The sequence below is a fragment of the Oncorhynchus keta genome, chromosome 32 (genome assembly GCF_023373465.1).
Source record: "Oncorhynchus keta strain PuntledgeMale-10-30-2019 chromosome 32, Oket_V2, whole genome shotgun sequence".
Classification (NCBI taxonomy): Eukaryota; Metazoa; Chordata; class Actinopteri; order Salmoniformes; family Salmonidae; genus Oncorhynchus; species Oncorhynchus keta.
In genome coordinates, this window is record NC_068452.1 from 35,524,156 (window position 1) to 35,540,638 (window position 16,483).

At 46.0% G+C, this 16,483-nt stretch overlaps 1 protein-coding gene across 24 annotated transcripts in view; it reads right to left on the reverse strand.

The window, feature by feature from the left end:
- The window catches only part of adgrl1a (adhesion G protein-coupled receptor L1a), a 341,447-nt gene that overhangs the window by 47,624 nt on the left and 277,340 nt on the right, over positions 1-16,483 (reverse strand). For all 24 annotated transcript variants that reach the window (XR_008088866.1, XR_008088865.1, XR_008088862.1 and 21 more), the window contains 7 exons: positions 15,662-15,989; positions 9,417-9,713; positions 5,891-5,994; positions 5,194-5,379; positions 4,896-4,934; positions 2,448-2,628; positions 2,146-2,268 (listed from right to left, as the gene is read on the reverse strand). Coding sequence is in view for 8 of the 24 variants with exons in the window: in XM_052491581.1 (XP_052347541.1) it covers positions 2,146-2,268; positions 2,448-2,628; positions 4,896-4,934; positions 5,194-5,379; positions 5,891-5,994; positions 9,417-9,713; positions 15,662-15,989 (1,258 nt within the window). In the remaining 16 variants the exon portion in view is untranslated. The remainder of the gene's footprint in view (positions 1-2,145; positions 2,269-2,447; positions 2,629-4,895; positions 4,935-5,193; positions 5,380-5,890; positions 5,995-9,416; positions 9,714-15,661; positions 15,990-16,483) is intronic.

A 16,483-nucleotide genomic window follows, 5' to 3' on the forward strand; every position in this document is an offset into this window, starting at 1 on the left:
ATGGTAAGAACCGTTTCATTTTGACTGGTGGGAAAGAGGGGATATTTAATGTGGAGGGCAATGGAACATTCATCCCTCAAGCATTCACAGATCTCCTATTATTCCATATGAATTTTTCATGTGCGTTTGTTTCAATCATTCTAATCTGGTTCCCACTGCAGAGCCGAGCGCTGACAGAAAACAGAGAAAGGGGAGAGGGAGGGATGGAGGGAGGGAGAGGAGGAATGGAGGGAGAGAGAGGGGGAGGGGGGGCTTGAATCGGGAGAAGAGATGAGAGAGGGGTATAAGATGGTGGAGAGACGGAGCAAGGGAGAGAGAGAGAGAGAGAGAGAGAGAGAGAGAGAGCTGAGATTGCTCTGTCAGGCTGTGGGTGATAGTCATCTACACGCCTCTCCAGCTATTCTATTAGGAGTGTTGTTAGGAAACCATCAAGGAAGAAATGGTCTCAGCGCTTTTATTAATCTGATTGGCCTGTTATTATGAGACAATAACTTGGTCAACTGCATGCAGATTACTTTAGACTCGCATGAAAATGCAAATGTAAACACTGACTGAGAGATCCCTGAGCCCATAACTCAGGTCATGGAGTGAACGGGAGATCCCTGAGCCCATAACTCAGGTCATGGAGTGAACGGGAGATCCCTGAGCCCATAACTCAGGTCATGGAGTGAACGGGAGATCCAGAGGCCATATCTCAGGTCATGGAGTGAACGGGAGATCCAGAGGCCATATCTCAGGTCATGGAGTGAACGGGAGATCCAGAGGCCATATCTCAGGTCATGGAGTGAACGGGAGATCCAGAGCCCATATCTCAGGTCATGGAGTGAACGGGAGATCCAGAGCCCATATCTCAGGTCATGAAGTGAACGGGAGATCCAGAGCCCATATCTCAGGTCATGGAGTGAACGGGAGATCCCTGAGCCCATATCTCAGGTCATGAAGTGAACGGGAGATCCAGAGCCCATATCTCGGGTCATGGAGTGAACGGGAGATCCAGAGCCCATATCTCAGGTCATGAAGTGAACGGGAGATCCAGAGCCCATATCTCAGGTCATGGAGTGAACGGGAGATCCCTGAGCCCATATCTCAGGTCATGGAGTGAACGGGAGATCCAGAGCCCATATCTCAGGTCATGAAGTGAACGGGAGATCCAGAGCCCATATCTCAGGTCATGGAGTGAACGGGAGATCCAGAGCCCATATCTCGGGTCATGGAGTGAACGGGAGATCCCTGAGCCCATATCTCAGGTCATGGAGTGAACGGGAGATCCCTGAGCCCATATCTCGGGTCATGGAGTGAACGGGAGATCCCTGAGCCCATATCTCAGGTCATGGAGTGAACGGGAGATCCAGAGCCCATATCTCGGGTCATGGAGTGAACGGGAGATCCCTGAGCCCATATCTCAGGTCATGAAGTGAACGGGAGATCCAGAGCCCATATCTCGGGTCATGGAGTGAACGGGAGATCCCTGAGCCCATATCTCAGGTCATGGAGTGAACGGGAGATCCCTGAGCCCATATCTCGGGTCATGGAGTGAACGGGAGATCCCTGAGCCCATATCTCAGGTCATGGAGTGAACGGGAGATCCAGAGCCCATATCTCGGGTCATGGAGTGAACGGGAGATCCCTGAGCCCATATCTCAGGTCATGAAGTGAACGGGAGATCCAGAGCCCATATCTCAGGTCATGGAGTGAACGGGAGATCCAGAGCCCATATCTCAGGTCATGGAGTGAACGGGAGATCCCTGAGCCTATATCTCGGGTCATGGAGTGAACGGGAGATCCAGAGCCCATATCTCAGGTCATGGAGTGAACGGGAGATCCCTGAGCCCATATCTCAGGTCATGAAGTGAACGGGAGATCCAGAGCCCATATCTCGGGTCATGGAGTGAACGGGAGATCCCTGAGCCCATATCTCAGGTCATGAAGTGAACGGGAGATCCCTGAGCCCATATCTCGGGTCATGGAGTGAACGGGAGATCCAGAGCCCATATCTCGGGTCATGGAGTGAACGGGAGATCCAGAGCCCATATCTCGGGTCATGGAGTGAACGGGAGATCCCTGAGCCCATATCTCGGGTCATGGAGTGAACGGGAGCGCTGTAGGGTTTGACTGTGATGTGATGACCGTGATAAGGTTACTGACCATTGCGGCTGTACTGTTTGATGGTGGAGGCGGAGAGCTGGATGGTGCTGTCGCTCACGTAGTTCTGAGGAAAGGACAGGTCCTGAAGGTCCATCTCTGTGTTCAACACGTGCACCTCCAGATCTAAGATACACACACAGGCACGTGGGAACAAATGGTTAGAGTTGTTCTGCTTTTCCAGGATATTGAGCATGTCCTGCTCTACACCTATCCACCTATTGGAATTACTATGGCTACTAATTACAATGACTAATCACACACATGCATGTCCCCCACTGCTTCCATTTCCCCCTATTTCTTACCGATATTGGGGGCCCGGTCGGTGAAGCGGTTGCCGTACATGTTGTTGGCCAATAGGAAGGCTCCTTTCTCCAGGACGTCCAATAGCATGGTGGCGGTGTGGGCCTGCTCCGTAGTGTTCATGTCCTGCCACGACTCCAGAGCCTCTGTACGCAGCAGGTTGTCCACTGTCTGCACTACCGCCTGGCAATGCAGAGGGGCGCTAAGGTTCACACTACTGTATCACCATACATTTCCCCTTCCCCTTACCATACATCACCATACATTTCCCCTTCCCCTTACCATACATCACCATACATTTCCCCTTCCCCTTACCATACATCACCATACATTTCCCCTTCCCCTTACCATACATCACCATACATTTCCCCTTCCCCTTACCATACATCACCATACATTTCCCCTTACCATACATCACCATACATTTCCCCTTCCCCTTACCATACATTTCCCCTTCCCCTTACCATACATCACCATACATTTCCCCTTACCATACATCACCATACATTTCCCCTTCCCCTTACCATACATTTCCCCTTCCCCTTACCATACATCACCATACATTTCCCCTTCCCCTTACCATACATCACCATACATTTCCCCTTCCCCTTCCCCTTACCATACATCACCATACATTTCCCCTTACCATACATCACCATACATTTCCCCTTCCCCTTACCATACATTTCCCCTTCCCCTTACCATACATCACCATACATTTCCCCTTACCATACATCACCATACATTTCCCCTTACCATACATCACCATACATTTCCCCTTACCCTTACCATACATTTCCCCTTCCCCTTACCATACATCACCATACATTTCCCCTTCCTCTTACCATACATCACCATACATTTCCCCTTCCCCTTACCATACATTTCCCCTTCCCCTTACCATACATTTCCCCCTTCCCCTTAATCACCATACATTTCCCCTTCCCCTTACCATACATTTCCCCTTCCCCTTACCATACATTTCCCCCTTCCCCTTAATCACCATACATTTCCCCTTCCCCTTAATCACCATACATTTCCCCTTCCCCTTAATCACCATACATTTCCCCTTCCCCTTACCATACATCACCATACATTTCCCCTTACCATACATCACCATACATTTCCCCTTCCCCTTACCATACATCACCATACATTTCCCCTTCCCCTTCCCCTTCCCCTTACCATACATCACCATACATTTCCCCTTACCATACATCACCATACATTTCCCCTTCTCCTTACCATACATCACCATACATTTCCCCATCCCCTTACCATACATTTCCCATTCCCCTTACCATACATCACCATACATTTCCCCTTCCCCTTACCATACATCACCATACATTACCCCTTCCCATTACCATACATTTCCCCTTCCCCTTACCATACATCACCATACATTACCCCTTCCCCTTACCATACATTACCCCTTCCCCTTACCATACATTTCCCCTTCCCCTTCCCCTTACCATACATTACCATACATTTCCCCTTACACTAAACCTATTAAAACCATTCTAATTATTTATATTGACCATATACTGTATTACATCTGTGTTGCTTCATAAGTTACAGTACAACCAATGCTAAACAAGGGCGCTCTAGTGACACACTACAACACAGCAGACTTTGCATAGATCGTACACCCCTGCAGATTTGTATGTATTTTGTTGCACAACAGACAGCTTAAGGAACACATATGCTGCAGGATGACAGAAATCATTCATATGTAGAGATACATCATACATGCTATGATATCACACACAGGATCATTACATACATTACAATGACCCCTTACACATAGCCAGAGATATCATACTGTACTGAACAGTACACAGCCAAGGCTCATATAGCAATGTATATCACTATAGTAACATTACAGTGAAACCTAGCTGAGTTATGTCACAGAAACATTATTACTGCTTCTATTACTCCGCCCCACATTTCACAGAGATACTATGAACATGAGGAAAAACTACAAAGAAAGCAGCAGCCTGAGGAAATATTACAGACACATTTCAGGCATCCAGAGAGATATCAGCCATACAGCACACACACACACACACACTCACACACACACTCACAACACACACACACTCACACACACACTCACACACACACACACACGCACACGCACACGCACACACTCACACACACACACACACACACACACACACACACACACACACACACACACACACAAACACGATCGCAGCATGCAGACACATCCACAGAGAGATATCAGCCATACAGCATGCGCGCACACACACACACCGCTGCACCGCGCTCCACCTGCAACTAGAATGACGAAATCCTATACAGTACACACATACGTCTACTACAGGCTAGGGGTTATCTTTCCCACATTATTCTCAGTAGTCAGTACACTGGTGGGCTAGAAGATATTGTCCATTTAAAGTGTGGGGATTAAAGGGGAAGGTTACCTGGATGTAAGCCCGACAGGTCCTCTCTCTCTTCTGGAGCTGAGAGGAGGGAGGACAATAGTGTTACAGTACACTTCTATAGGGTACTGTAACACCAAAACAATGGCAAACTGGAAGTCTAGAGGGATGTTACACACTATGGGTCTGTTAGCGTGCATTTTTAAACACCCAGTTCAGTTTGTCTGTGAGTGTGTGTGAATGTGTCTATGTGTGAGTGTGTGTGTTTGTACAACTTTGTGTGTGTGTGTGTACATCTATCTGTGTGTGTGGTGTGTGTTTGCACATGTGTGTCTTCTACCTTGTTGTAGTTGCGTGCGGCTGACTCCTTGTTGCCGGGCCGCAGGGCCTGAAGCTGGGCATCCAGTATGTCCAGCAGCTGTTCCATCAGACGCACTGACGAGCTGACATCACCAGCGTGGATCCGCCCCCGTGTGTGGTTCACCAACTCCCCAGCAATGTTGGCAGCATTCTCACCGCTCTTTATCTACACAGAGACACACATTTCCACCACTGGGTACTACACAGAGGAGTGTGTGTTGGGGGGTTGCTGATGGTTGAGAGTGGTAAGTTGAGGGTGCGAAGTAGACTCACGTTTTTTTTATAAAAATACACGTTAAATATACTCAATAAAAATTGTTATAACTAAATTATCTTTAAATATACTCAATGAAAATAGCTGTAATTCAATTATCTTTAAATATACTTTAAACAAACTCAATAAAAATAGTATTTCCATCATCTTGACCTTAATGGCCTTCCATAGGGTGAAAGACTAACTATAGAAAGTGGAGGATGAAGAGTGGATTTGAATATGGGTCTAGTTGAAATTAGTCATTCTAATGAGTGAAAACCTTAGTGATATGGTGGTGATGGGTTTTAATCAGGAGAGCCTTGGAGACATGCTAATGGCAGTGTGCATATGGACACAGACACCCAGGGCCAGAGGCAGGGCCAGAGGCCCCCAACAGAGGGACTAGTAGAGGTGGAGGTCTTACCTTCTGGGCTACCTGGTTGACCCAGGGAGAGGTGCAGTTACTGAGGTCAGGGCCCCGAGGGTTCCACATGACCGGAGCCGCCAAGCACTGGAACGAGGCGATGCCTGGGAGGGCCAGGGAGGAAGGGAGAAAGGGATGGAGGGAGGAAGAGAGGGATGGAGAGATAATAAGCATTAGTTATTGGGCAATTATAGAGAAATTGATTTTAAAGAGAAAAGGAACAGGGCAAAGAGTACGACAGATAAAAAAAGAGTAAATGAAATGAACTTTAAATATGCAATACTTTGAGTGGTTCGGCGGAGGAGAGAAAAGAGAGGGAGGAGGGAGGAGAAAGTGTGTGAGAGAAAATGGGGCAGAAGTGGAAAGGTTAAATAACGGAGTGTAGGACAAGAAGGGAGGGGTAGGCTTTCAAATGAGTTGGCTATAAGAACATGGCTTTAAAGGAACACAAATTCACACAAACGTGCGCTACACTCACACACACAGCCCCCCTCACACACATACCGCTCCACTCACACACACACACACAAGACGGCGCCATCAGGCATCGTCTCTCATCTGCAAGAATAACACCTCAAGGGAGGGACCTCCCGCCACCCCTCGTTTTCAGCTAAGTTTTCTGTTTAGTTAGGAGAGTTCAGAGAGAGGACAACACACTGGGATCAACCAAGGAAGGGTCTTTCCACTGCCGCTACACAAACAGCTCCATACAGGGAACAACAGAAGAGAGGGAGAAGAGAGAGGGAGAAGGGAGGGAGAGAGGGAGAAGAGAGGGAGAGAGGGAGAAGAGAGGGAGAAGAGAGGGAGAGAGGGAGAAGAGAGGGAAAAGAGAGGGAACAGAGAGGGAGAAGAGAGGGAGAAGAGAAGGAGAGAGGGAGAGGAGGGAAAGAGAGGGAGAAGAGAGGGAGAAGAGAGGGAGAAGAGAAGAGAGGGAGAAGAGAGGGGGAGAGGGAGAGAGGGAGAAGAGAGGAGAGAGAGGAGAGGGAGAAGAGGGAGGGAGAAGAGAGGGAGAGGGAGAAGAGAGGGAGAGAGGGAGAAGAGAGGGAGAAGAGAGGGAGAGAGGGAGAAGAGAGGGAAAAGAGAGGGAACAGAGAGGGAGAAGAGAGGGAGAAGAGAAGGAGAGAGGGAGAAGGGAGGGAGAAGAGAGGGAGAAGAGAGGGAGAAGAGAGGGAGAGAGGAGAAGAGAGGAGAAGAGAGGGAGAGAGGGAGAAGAGAGGGAGAAGAGGGAGAGAAGAGAAGGAGGGAGAGAGGGAGAGAGAGGGAAAAGAGAGGGAACAGAGAGGGAGAAGAGAGGGAGAGAGGGAGAAGGGAGGGAGAAGAGAGGGAGAAGAGAGGGAGAAGAGAGGGAGAGAGGGAGAAGAGAGGGAAAAGAGAGGGAGAAGAGAGGGAGAAGGGAGGGAGAGAGGGAGAAGAGAGGGAGAGAGGGAGAAGAGAGGGAGAAGAGAGGGAGAGAGGGAGAAGAGAGGGAAAGAGAGGGAACAGAGAGGGAGAAGAGAGGGAGAAGAGAAGGAGAGAGGGAGAAGGGAGGGAGAAGAGAGGGAGAAGAGAGGGAGAAGAGAGGGAGAGAGGGAGAAGAGAGGGAAAAGAGAGGGAACAGAGAGGGAGAAGAGAGGGAGAAGAGAGGGAGAGAGGGAGAAGAGAGGGAGAAGAGAGGGAGAGAGGGAGAAGAGAGGGAAAAGAGAGGGAACAGAGAGGGAGAAGAGAGGGAGAAGAGAGGGAGAGAGGGAGAAGAGAGGGAGAGAGGGAGAAGAGGGGGCGAAGAGAGAGGGAGAAGAGAGGGAGAGAGGGAGAAGAGAGGGAGAAGATAGGGAGAGAGGGAGAAGAGAGGGAGAAGATAGGGAGAGAGGGAACAGAGAGGGAGAAGAGAGGGAAAAGAGAGGGAACAGAGAGGGAGAAGAGAGGGAGAAGAGAGGGAGAAGAGAGGGAGAAGAGAGGGAGAAGAGAGGGAGAGAGGGAGAAGAGAGGGAGAAGAGAGGGAGAAGAGAGGGAGAGAGGGAGAAGAGAGGGAGAAGAGAGGGAGAAGAGAGGGAGAAGAGAGAAGAGGGGGAGAAGAGAGGGAGAAGAGAGAAGAGAGGGAACAGAGAGGGAGAAGAGAGGGAGAGAGGGAGAAGAGAGGGAGAGAGGGAGAAGAGAGGGCGAAGAGAGAGGGAGAAGAGAGGGGGAGAGGGAGAAGAGAGGGAGAAGATAGGGAGAGAGGGAGAAGAGAGGGAGAAGATAGGGAGAGAGGGAACAGAGAGGGAGAAGAGAGGGAAAAGAGAGGGAACAGAGAGGGAGAAGAGAGGGAGAAGAGAGGGAGAAGAGAGGGAGAAGAGAGGGAGAAGAGAGGGAGAAGAGAGAAGAGGGGGAGAAAGGGAGACAGAAGAAGGGAGAAGAGGGGGAGAAGACAGAGACAACACAGCAGTGGAGGAATCAGAGCAGAAGTACCCCCCCCCCCCTCCGCTCCCTGCTCTCCTCCATCTAGCGCAGATTGGGTTTGAAATCTCTGCCAAGACATGGCAATTAAGCCAGCTGCTAATTTAGCTTTACTGTTGTTGTCAGAGATGCGAGAGAGAGAGAGAGAGAGAGAGAGAGAGAGAGAGAGAGAGAGAGAGAGAGAGAGAGAGAGAGAGAGAGAGAGAGAGAGAGAGAGAGAGAGAGAGAGAGAGAGAGAGAGAGAGAGAGAGAGAGAGAGAGAGAGAGAGAGAGAGAGAGAGAGAGAGAGAGAGAGAGAGAGAGAGAGAGAGAGAGAGAGAGAGAAAACACAGAAAAGCAAGAAGAGATGGAGGGGGGAGTGGTAGTAGAAGATATTCTATTATTTTCTGGAACTCGAGAGGGCTATTTGATGCTTGCATGTTTGGAGTTATAGAAGCTAGCATGAAGGGAGGTGTATCCTGTTTTGTTCAGTCTTTCATTTCCTTATTCCACACTTTCACTTGGCTATCCCTGTTTCGCTGTGAGACGACTCTTTCATTTGGAGAGGAGAGAAGGACGGGCTTTCATGTAGAGGGAATCCTCTGGGACCCAGCCTGCTGCTGAGACTAACAGTGGGACAGGAGAGGAGAGGGGGAGACAACACAGCCAGCCAGGGGAAAAACAAGAGCTGCAGCACAAACACACTGAAACAGTGACACACTGGAAAACACACACACACACACACACACACACACACACACACACACACACACACACACACACACACACACACACACACACACACACACACACACACACACACACACACACACACACACACACACACACACACACACACACACACACACACACACTGAAACAGAGAAACACTGGAAAACACACACAGACTGAAACAGAGACACACTGGGAAACACACACGTGCACGCACACACACAGAAATACACACAAATGAAGAAGAAAACACACACACATGTATGTATATTCACACGTGTACTTGAGCGCCTACAAAAAACTAACAAAAACCACAGACACACATGCACGCACAACCACACACCCCAACTCAAATAAAAAGACACTCTTACATACAGGAAACACGGTAATAGTCAGTCCCCACCTAGTGATCCTTTAGGACAGGGGCGGTCCACAGTCTCTCCTCTCTGGTTGGAGGGCCACTGCACCCCTCTGGCCACTCTGGACTCACACACCTGGGGCTCCGGGCCCTGGACGGGTGGGCGGGGAGGCCGCCTGGTGACTGGTACGGTGGCTGTGATTGGCCGCAGGTCAGGGCCCTTGTTGATGGCGCCAATGGGGTGAGAGGTGGGGGCCAGGGGGCGGGTGGTAGCAGGGCTAGAACTGGAGGTGAAAGGTCGGGCTGGAGTGGTGCTGGTCACCTGAGAAGTCGTCAGAGGGCCTGAAGAGAGAGAGACAGGGGGGGTGATTTAGTTTAGTTTTAAAACACATAATGAAGCACATGTATAAATAAAATCACTGAGGATGACAAAATAAAGTCAAAATAAAGTCAAAATAAAGTCAAAGATATTAATAGGGAAAGTGAAAGTGAGAGACAAAAAAAGGGAAATAAAAGAAAAGAGATGGAATGAAAGTGGTGAGAGGGGAATAGAGAAAGACAAAGACAAAACCAGAGCATGAATAAAAGAGAGAAAGGCACGTAAATGTTGCATCTCTCAGAAGTTGAGTTCAAAAGTTCTCCGGATAATAATTATGGCACAAACAACTTTAATATATCTATATATTACTCTTTCAGTGTTCCTATCACTACCCCTGGAGAGGGGAGGGAGTGTGCACGACAAACTACTTTAATATATCTATATATTACTCTTTCAGTGTTCCTATGGAGAGGGGAGGGATCAAACTACTTTAATATATCCTTTCAGTGTTCCTATCACTACCCCTGGAGGGGAGGGAGTGTGCACGACAAACTACTTTAATATATCTATATATTACTCTTTCAGTGTTCCTATCACTACCCCTGGAGAGGGAGGGAGTGTGCACGACAAACTACTTTAATATATCTATATATTACTCTTTCACTATGGAGAGGGGAGGGAGTGTGCGGCAAACTACTTTATATATATATATATATATTACTCTTTCAGTGTTCCTATCACTACCCCTGGAGAGGGGAGGGAGTGTGCACGACAAACTACTTTAATATATCTATATATTACTCTTTCAGTTTCACTACCCCTGGAGAGGGGAGTGTTCAAACTACTTTAATATATCTATATATTACTCTTTCAGTGTTCCTGGAGAGGGGAGGGAGTGTGCACGACAAACTACTTTAATATATCTATATATTACTCTTTCAGTGTTCCTATCACTACCCCTGGAGAGGGGAGGGAGTGTGCACGACAAACTACTTTAATATATCTATATATTACTCTTTCAGTGTTCCCCTATGGAGAGGGGAGGGAGTGTGCACGACAAACTACTTTAATATATCTATATATTACTCTTTCAGTGTTCCTATCACTACCCCTGGAGAGGGGAGGGAGTGTGCACGGCAAACTACTTTAATATATCTATATATTACTCTTTCAGTGTTCCTATGGAGAGGGGAGGGAGTGTGCACGGCAAACTACTTTAATATATATATATATTACTCTTTCAGTGTTCCTATGGAGAGGGGAGGGAGCGTGCACGACAAACTACTTTAATATATCTATATATTACTCTTTCAGTGTTCCTATCACTACCCCTGGAGAGGGGAGGGAGTGTGCACGACAAACTACTTTAATATATCTATATATTACTCTTTCAGTGTTCCTATGGAGAGGGGAGGGAGGGAGACAAACTACTTTAATATATCTATATATTACTCTTTCAGTGTTCCTATGGAGAGGGGAGGAGTGTGGCAAACTACTTTAATATATCTATATATTACTCTTTCAGTGTTCCTATGGAGAGGGGAGGGAGTGTGCTCGGCAAACTACTTTAATATATCTATATATTACTCTTTCAGTGTTCCTATGGAGAGGGGAGGGAGCGTGCACGACAAACTACTTTAATATATCTATATATTACTCTTTCAGTGTTCCTATGGAGAGGGGAGGGAGTGTGCACGGCAAACTACTTTAATATATGTATATATTACTCTTTCGGTGTTCCTATGGAGAGGGGAGGGAGTGTGCACGGCAAACTACTTTAATATATCTATATATTACTCTTTCAGTGTTCCTATCACTACCCCTGGAGAGGGGAGGGAGTGTGCACGACAAACTACTTTAATATATCTATATATTACTCTTTCAGTGTTCCTATGGAGAGGGGAGGGAGTGTGCACGACAAACTACTTTAATATATCTATATATTACTCTTTCAGTGTTCCTATGGAGAGGGGAGGGAGTGTGCACGACAAACTACTTTAATATATCTATATATTACTCTTTCAGTGTTCACTACCCCTGGAGAGGGGAGGAGTGTGCACGACAAACTACTTTAATATATCTATATATTACTCTTTCAGTGTTCACTACCCCTGGAGAGGGGAGGGAGTGTGCACGACAAACTACTTTAATATATCTATATATTACTCTTTCAGTGTTCCTATGGAGAGGGGAGGGAGTGTGCACGACAAACTACTTTAATATATCTATATATTACTCTTTCAGTGTTCCTATGGAGAGGGGAGGGAGTGTGCACGACAAACTACTTTAATATATCTATATATTACTCTTTCAGTGTTCCTATCACTATGGAGGGGAGGGAGTGTGCACGACAAACTACTTTAATATATCTATATATTACTCTTTCAGTGTTCCTATGGAGAGGGGAGGGAGTGTGCACGGACAAACTACTTTAATATATCTATATATTACTCTTTCAGTGTTCCTATTTCACGACAAACTACTTTAATATATCTATATATTACTCTTTCAGTGTTCCTATGGAGAGGGGAGGGAGTGTGCACGACAAACTACTTTAATATATCTATATATTACTCTTTCAGTGTTCCTATGGAGAGGGGAGGGAGTGTGCACGACAAACTACTTTAATATATCTATATATTACTCTTTCAGTGTTCCTATGGAGAGGGGAGGGAGTGTGCACGGCAAACTACTTTAATATATCTATATATTACTCTTTCAGTGTTCCTATGGAGAGGGGAGGGAGTGTGCACGACAAACTACTTTAATATATCTATATATTACTCTTTCAGTGTTCCTATCACTACCCCTGGAGAGGGGAGGGAGTGTGCACGACAAACTACTTTAATATATCTATATATTACTCTTTCAGTGTTCCTATGGAGAGGGGAGGGAGTGTGCACGACAAACTACTTTAATATATCTATATATTACTCTTTCAGTGTTCCTATGGAGAGGGGAGGGAGTGTGCACGACAAACTACTTTAATATATCTATATATTACTCTTTCAGTGTTCCTATGGAGAGGGGAGGGAGTGTGCACGACAAACTACTTTTAATATATCTATATATTACTCTTTCAGTGTTCCTATGGAGAGGGGAGGGAGTGTGCACGACAAACTACTTTAATATATCTATATATTACTCTTTCAGTGTTCCTATCACTACCCCTGGAGGGGAGGGAGTGTGCACGACAAACTACTTTAATATATCTATATATTACTCTTTCAGTGTTCCTATCACTACCCCTGGAGAGGGGAGGGAGTGTGCACGACAAACTACTTTAATATATCTATATATTACTCTTTCAGTGTTCCTATGGAGAGGGGAGGGAGTGTGCACGACAAACTACTTTAATATATCTATATATTACTCTTTCAGTGTTCCTATGGAGAGGGGAGGGAGTGTGCACGACAAACTACTTTAATATATCTATATATTACTCTTTCAGTGTTCCTATGGAGAGGGGAGGGAGTGTGCACGACAAACTACTTTAATATATCTATATATTACTCTTTCAGTGTTCCTATGGAGAGGGGAGGGAGTGTGCACGACAAACTACTTTAATATATCTATATATTACTCTTTCAGTGTTCCTATGGAGAGGGGAGGGAGTGTGCACGACAAACTACTTTAATATATCTATATATTACTCTTTCAGTGTTCCTATGGAGAGGGGAGGGAGTGTGCACGACAAACTACTTTAATATATCTATATATTACTCTTTCAGTGTTCCTATGGAGAGGGGAGGAGTGTGCACGACAAACTACTTTAATATATCTATATATTACTCTTTCAGTGTTCCTATGGAGAGGGGAGGGAGTGTGCACGACAAACTACTTTAATATATCTATATATTACTCTTTCAGTGTTCCTATCACTACCCTGGAGAGGGAGGGAGTGTGCACGACAAACTACTTTAATATATCTATATATTACTCTTTCAGTGTTCCTATGGAGAGGGGAGGGAGTGTGCACGGCAAACTACTTTAATATACTATATATTACTCTTTCAGTGTTCCTATGGAGAGAGGGAGTGTGCACGACAAACTACTTTAATATATCTATATATTACTCTTTCAGTGTTCCTATCACTACCCCTGGGAGGGAGTGTGCACGACAAACTACTTTAATATATCTATATATTACTCTTTCAGTGTTCCTATCACTACCCCTCTGTGCACGACAAACTACTTTAATATATCTATATATTACTCTTTCAGTGTTCCTATGGAGAGGGGAGGGAGTGTGCATCTGAAACAAACTACTTTAATATATCTATATATTACTCTTTCAGTGTTCATTTATCACTACCCCTGGAGAGGGAGGGAATGCACGACAAACTACTTTAATATATCTATATATTACTCTTTCAGTGTTCCTATCACTACCCTGGAGAGGGGAGGGAGTGTGCACGGGTATCTCAAACTACTTTAATATATCTATATATTACTCTTTCAGTGTTCCTATCACTACCCCTGGAGAGGGGAGGGAGTGTGCACGACAAACTACTTTAATATATCTATATATTACTCTTTCAGTGTTCCTATCACTACCCCTGGAGAGGGGAGGGAGTGTGCACGACAAACTACTTTAATATATCTATATATTACTCTTTCAGTGTTCCTATCACTACCCCTGGAGAGGGGAGGGAGTGTGCACGACAAACTACTTTAATATATCTATATATTACTCTTTCAGTGTTCCTATCACTACCCCTGGAGAGGGGAGGGAGTGTGCACGACAAACTACTTTAATATATCTATATATTACTCTTTCAGTGTTCCTATGGAGAGGGGAGGGAGTGTGCACGACAAACTACTTTAATATATCTATATATTACTCTTTCAGTGTTCCTATGGAGAGGGGAGGGAGCGTGCACGACAAACTACTTTAATATATATATCTATATATTACTCTTTCAGTGTTCCTATCACTACCCCTGGAGAGGGGAGGGAGTGTGCACAACAAACTACTTTAATATATCTATATATTACTCTTTCAGTGTTCCTATCACTACCCCTGGAGAGGGGAGGGAGTGTGCACAACAAACTACTTTAATATATCTATATATTACTCTTTCAGTGTTCCTATCACTACCCCTGGAGAGGGGAGGGAGTGTGCACGGCAAACTACTTTAATATATCTATATATTACTCTTTCAGTGTTCCTATGGAGAGGGGAGGGAGTGTGCTCGGCAAACTACTTTAATATATCTATATATTACTCTTTCAGTGTTCCTATGGAGAGGGGAGGGAGTGTGCACGACAAACTACTTTAATATATCTATATATTACTCTTTCAGTGTTCCTATGGAGAGGGGAGGGAGTGTGCACGACAAACTACTTTAATATATCTATATATTACTCTTTCAGTGTTCCTATGGAGAGGGGAGGGAGCGTGCACGACAAACTACTTTAATATATCTATATATTACTCTTTCAGTGTTCCTATGGAGAGGGGAGGGAGCGTGCTCGGCAAGAAAGGATGAAGAAAGGAGGATGTCAATTATTGATCAAATGTATATGACAGAAGTCACTACCGACATTAACAACCAACTGTAATGCATCCATAGAAGTAACACATCCCAACTACAAAATCTCAACTGATCAAACACCCACTCTCCTCTAACAACACTGGGACAAGACTGTCTGTCTGCCTCTGTCTGTCTGTCTGTCTTTCTCTCTCTCTCTCTCTCTCTCTCTCTCTCTCTCTCTCTCTCTCTCTCTCTCTCTCTCTCTCTCTCTCTCTCTCTCTCTCTCAGGGCCAAATACTAACTCCAGATAGGCCTGCATCGCTAAAATATTCACCCAAAACACGATGGATAATTCATCTGAAAAAGCAAGGTACGTACAAGAGGGCGAACAGGTGGTGATTTGCATTTGTGCAAATATCCCACTACAACTGACATCAATGGATAAATGATACCAGAAATAAAGGTCCACTGTACACACACGTCTCAGGACTCACCAGTGGTGGGGTCCGGTGGTCCGAACTCCAGCGGGTATCTCAGAACATTATAGTTGTTCCAGATGTAGAGCTGGTTGTCTCTGGGGTTATAGTCCACAGAGGAGACGTACTGGTAGGGGTTAGGGAAGGGGATGTGGACGGGCTCCTCCCGGGCACGGTTCGTGTTGTAGGCGTAAAGGATCAGATCCCCGCCGGCCTCGCTGTCGTCGTCCTGATAGACACTGCGCACGGCGTAGAGCACGCCGCACGCCATGAAGGCGTTGGACGCCAGCCTCTTGTCGAAACTAGTCTCCCAGGTGCCCTCGAAGCGCAGGGTGTACGGGTTCACCTGGGAGGAGGGGGGGGTGATGGTAACCATAAATATATCTCAAACTACAGAATATCACCCATTCTTAAACGCTCAATCCAGGTGTTACGGTGATAAACACAAGAAAGTGTATTTATGAAATAAATAAATAGGCCTATTTTAGTTGAGCTTAGAAATGTCCAGTCCAACTCCATCCCCCTGTTATACTCCTCTCTCTTCTATTCCCTCCATCCCCCTGTTATACTCCTCTCTCTTCTATTCCCTCCATCACCCTGTTATACTCCTCTCTCTTCTATTCCCTCCATCATCCTGTTATACTCCTCTCTCTTCTATTCCCTCCATCATCCTGTTATACTCCTCTCTCTTCTATTCCCTCCATCACCTTGTTATACTCCTCTCTCTTCTATTCCCTCCATCCCCCGTTATACTCCTCTCTCTTCTATTCCCTCCATCACCCTGTTATACTCCTCTCTCTTCTATTCCCTCCATCCCCCTGTTATACTCCTCTCTCTTCT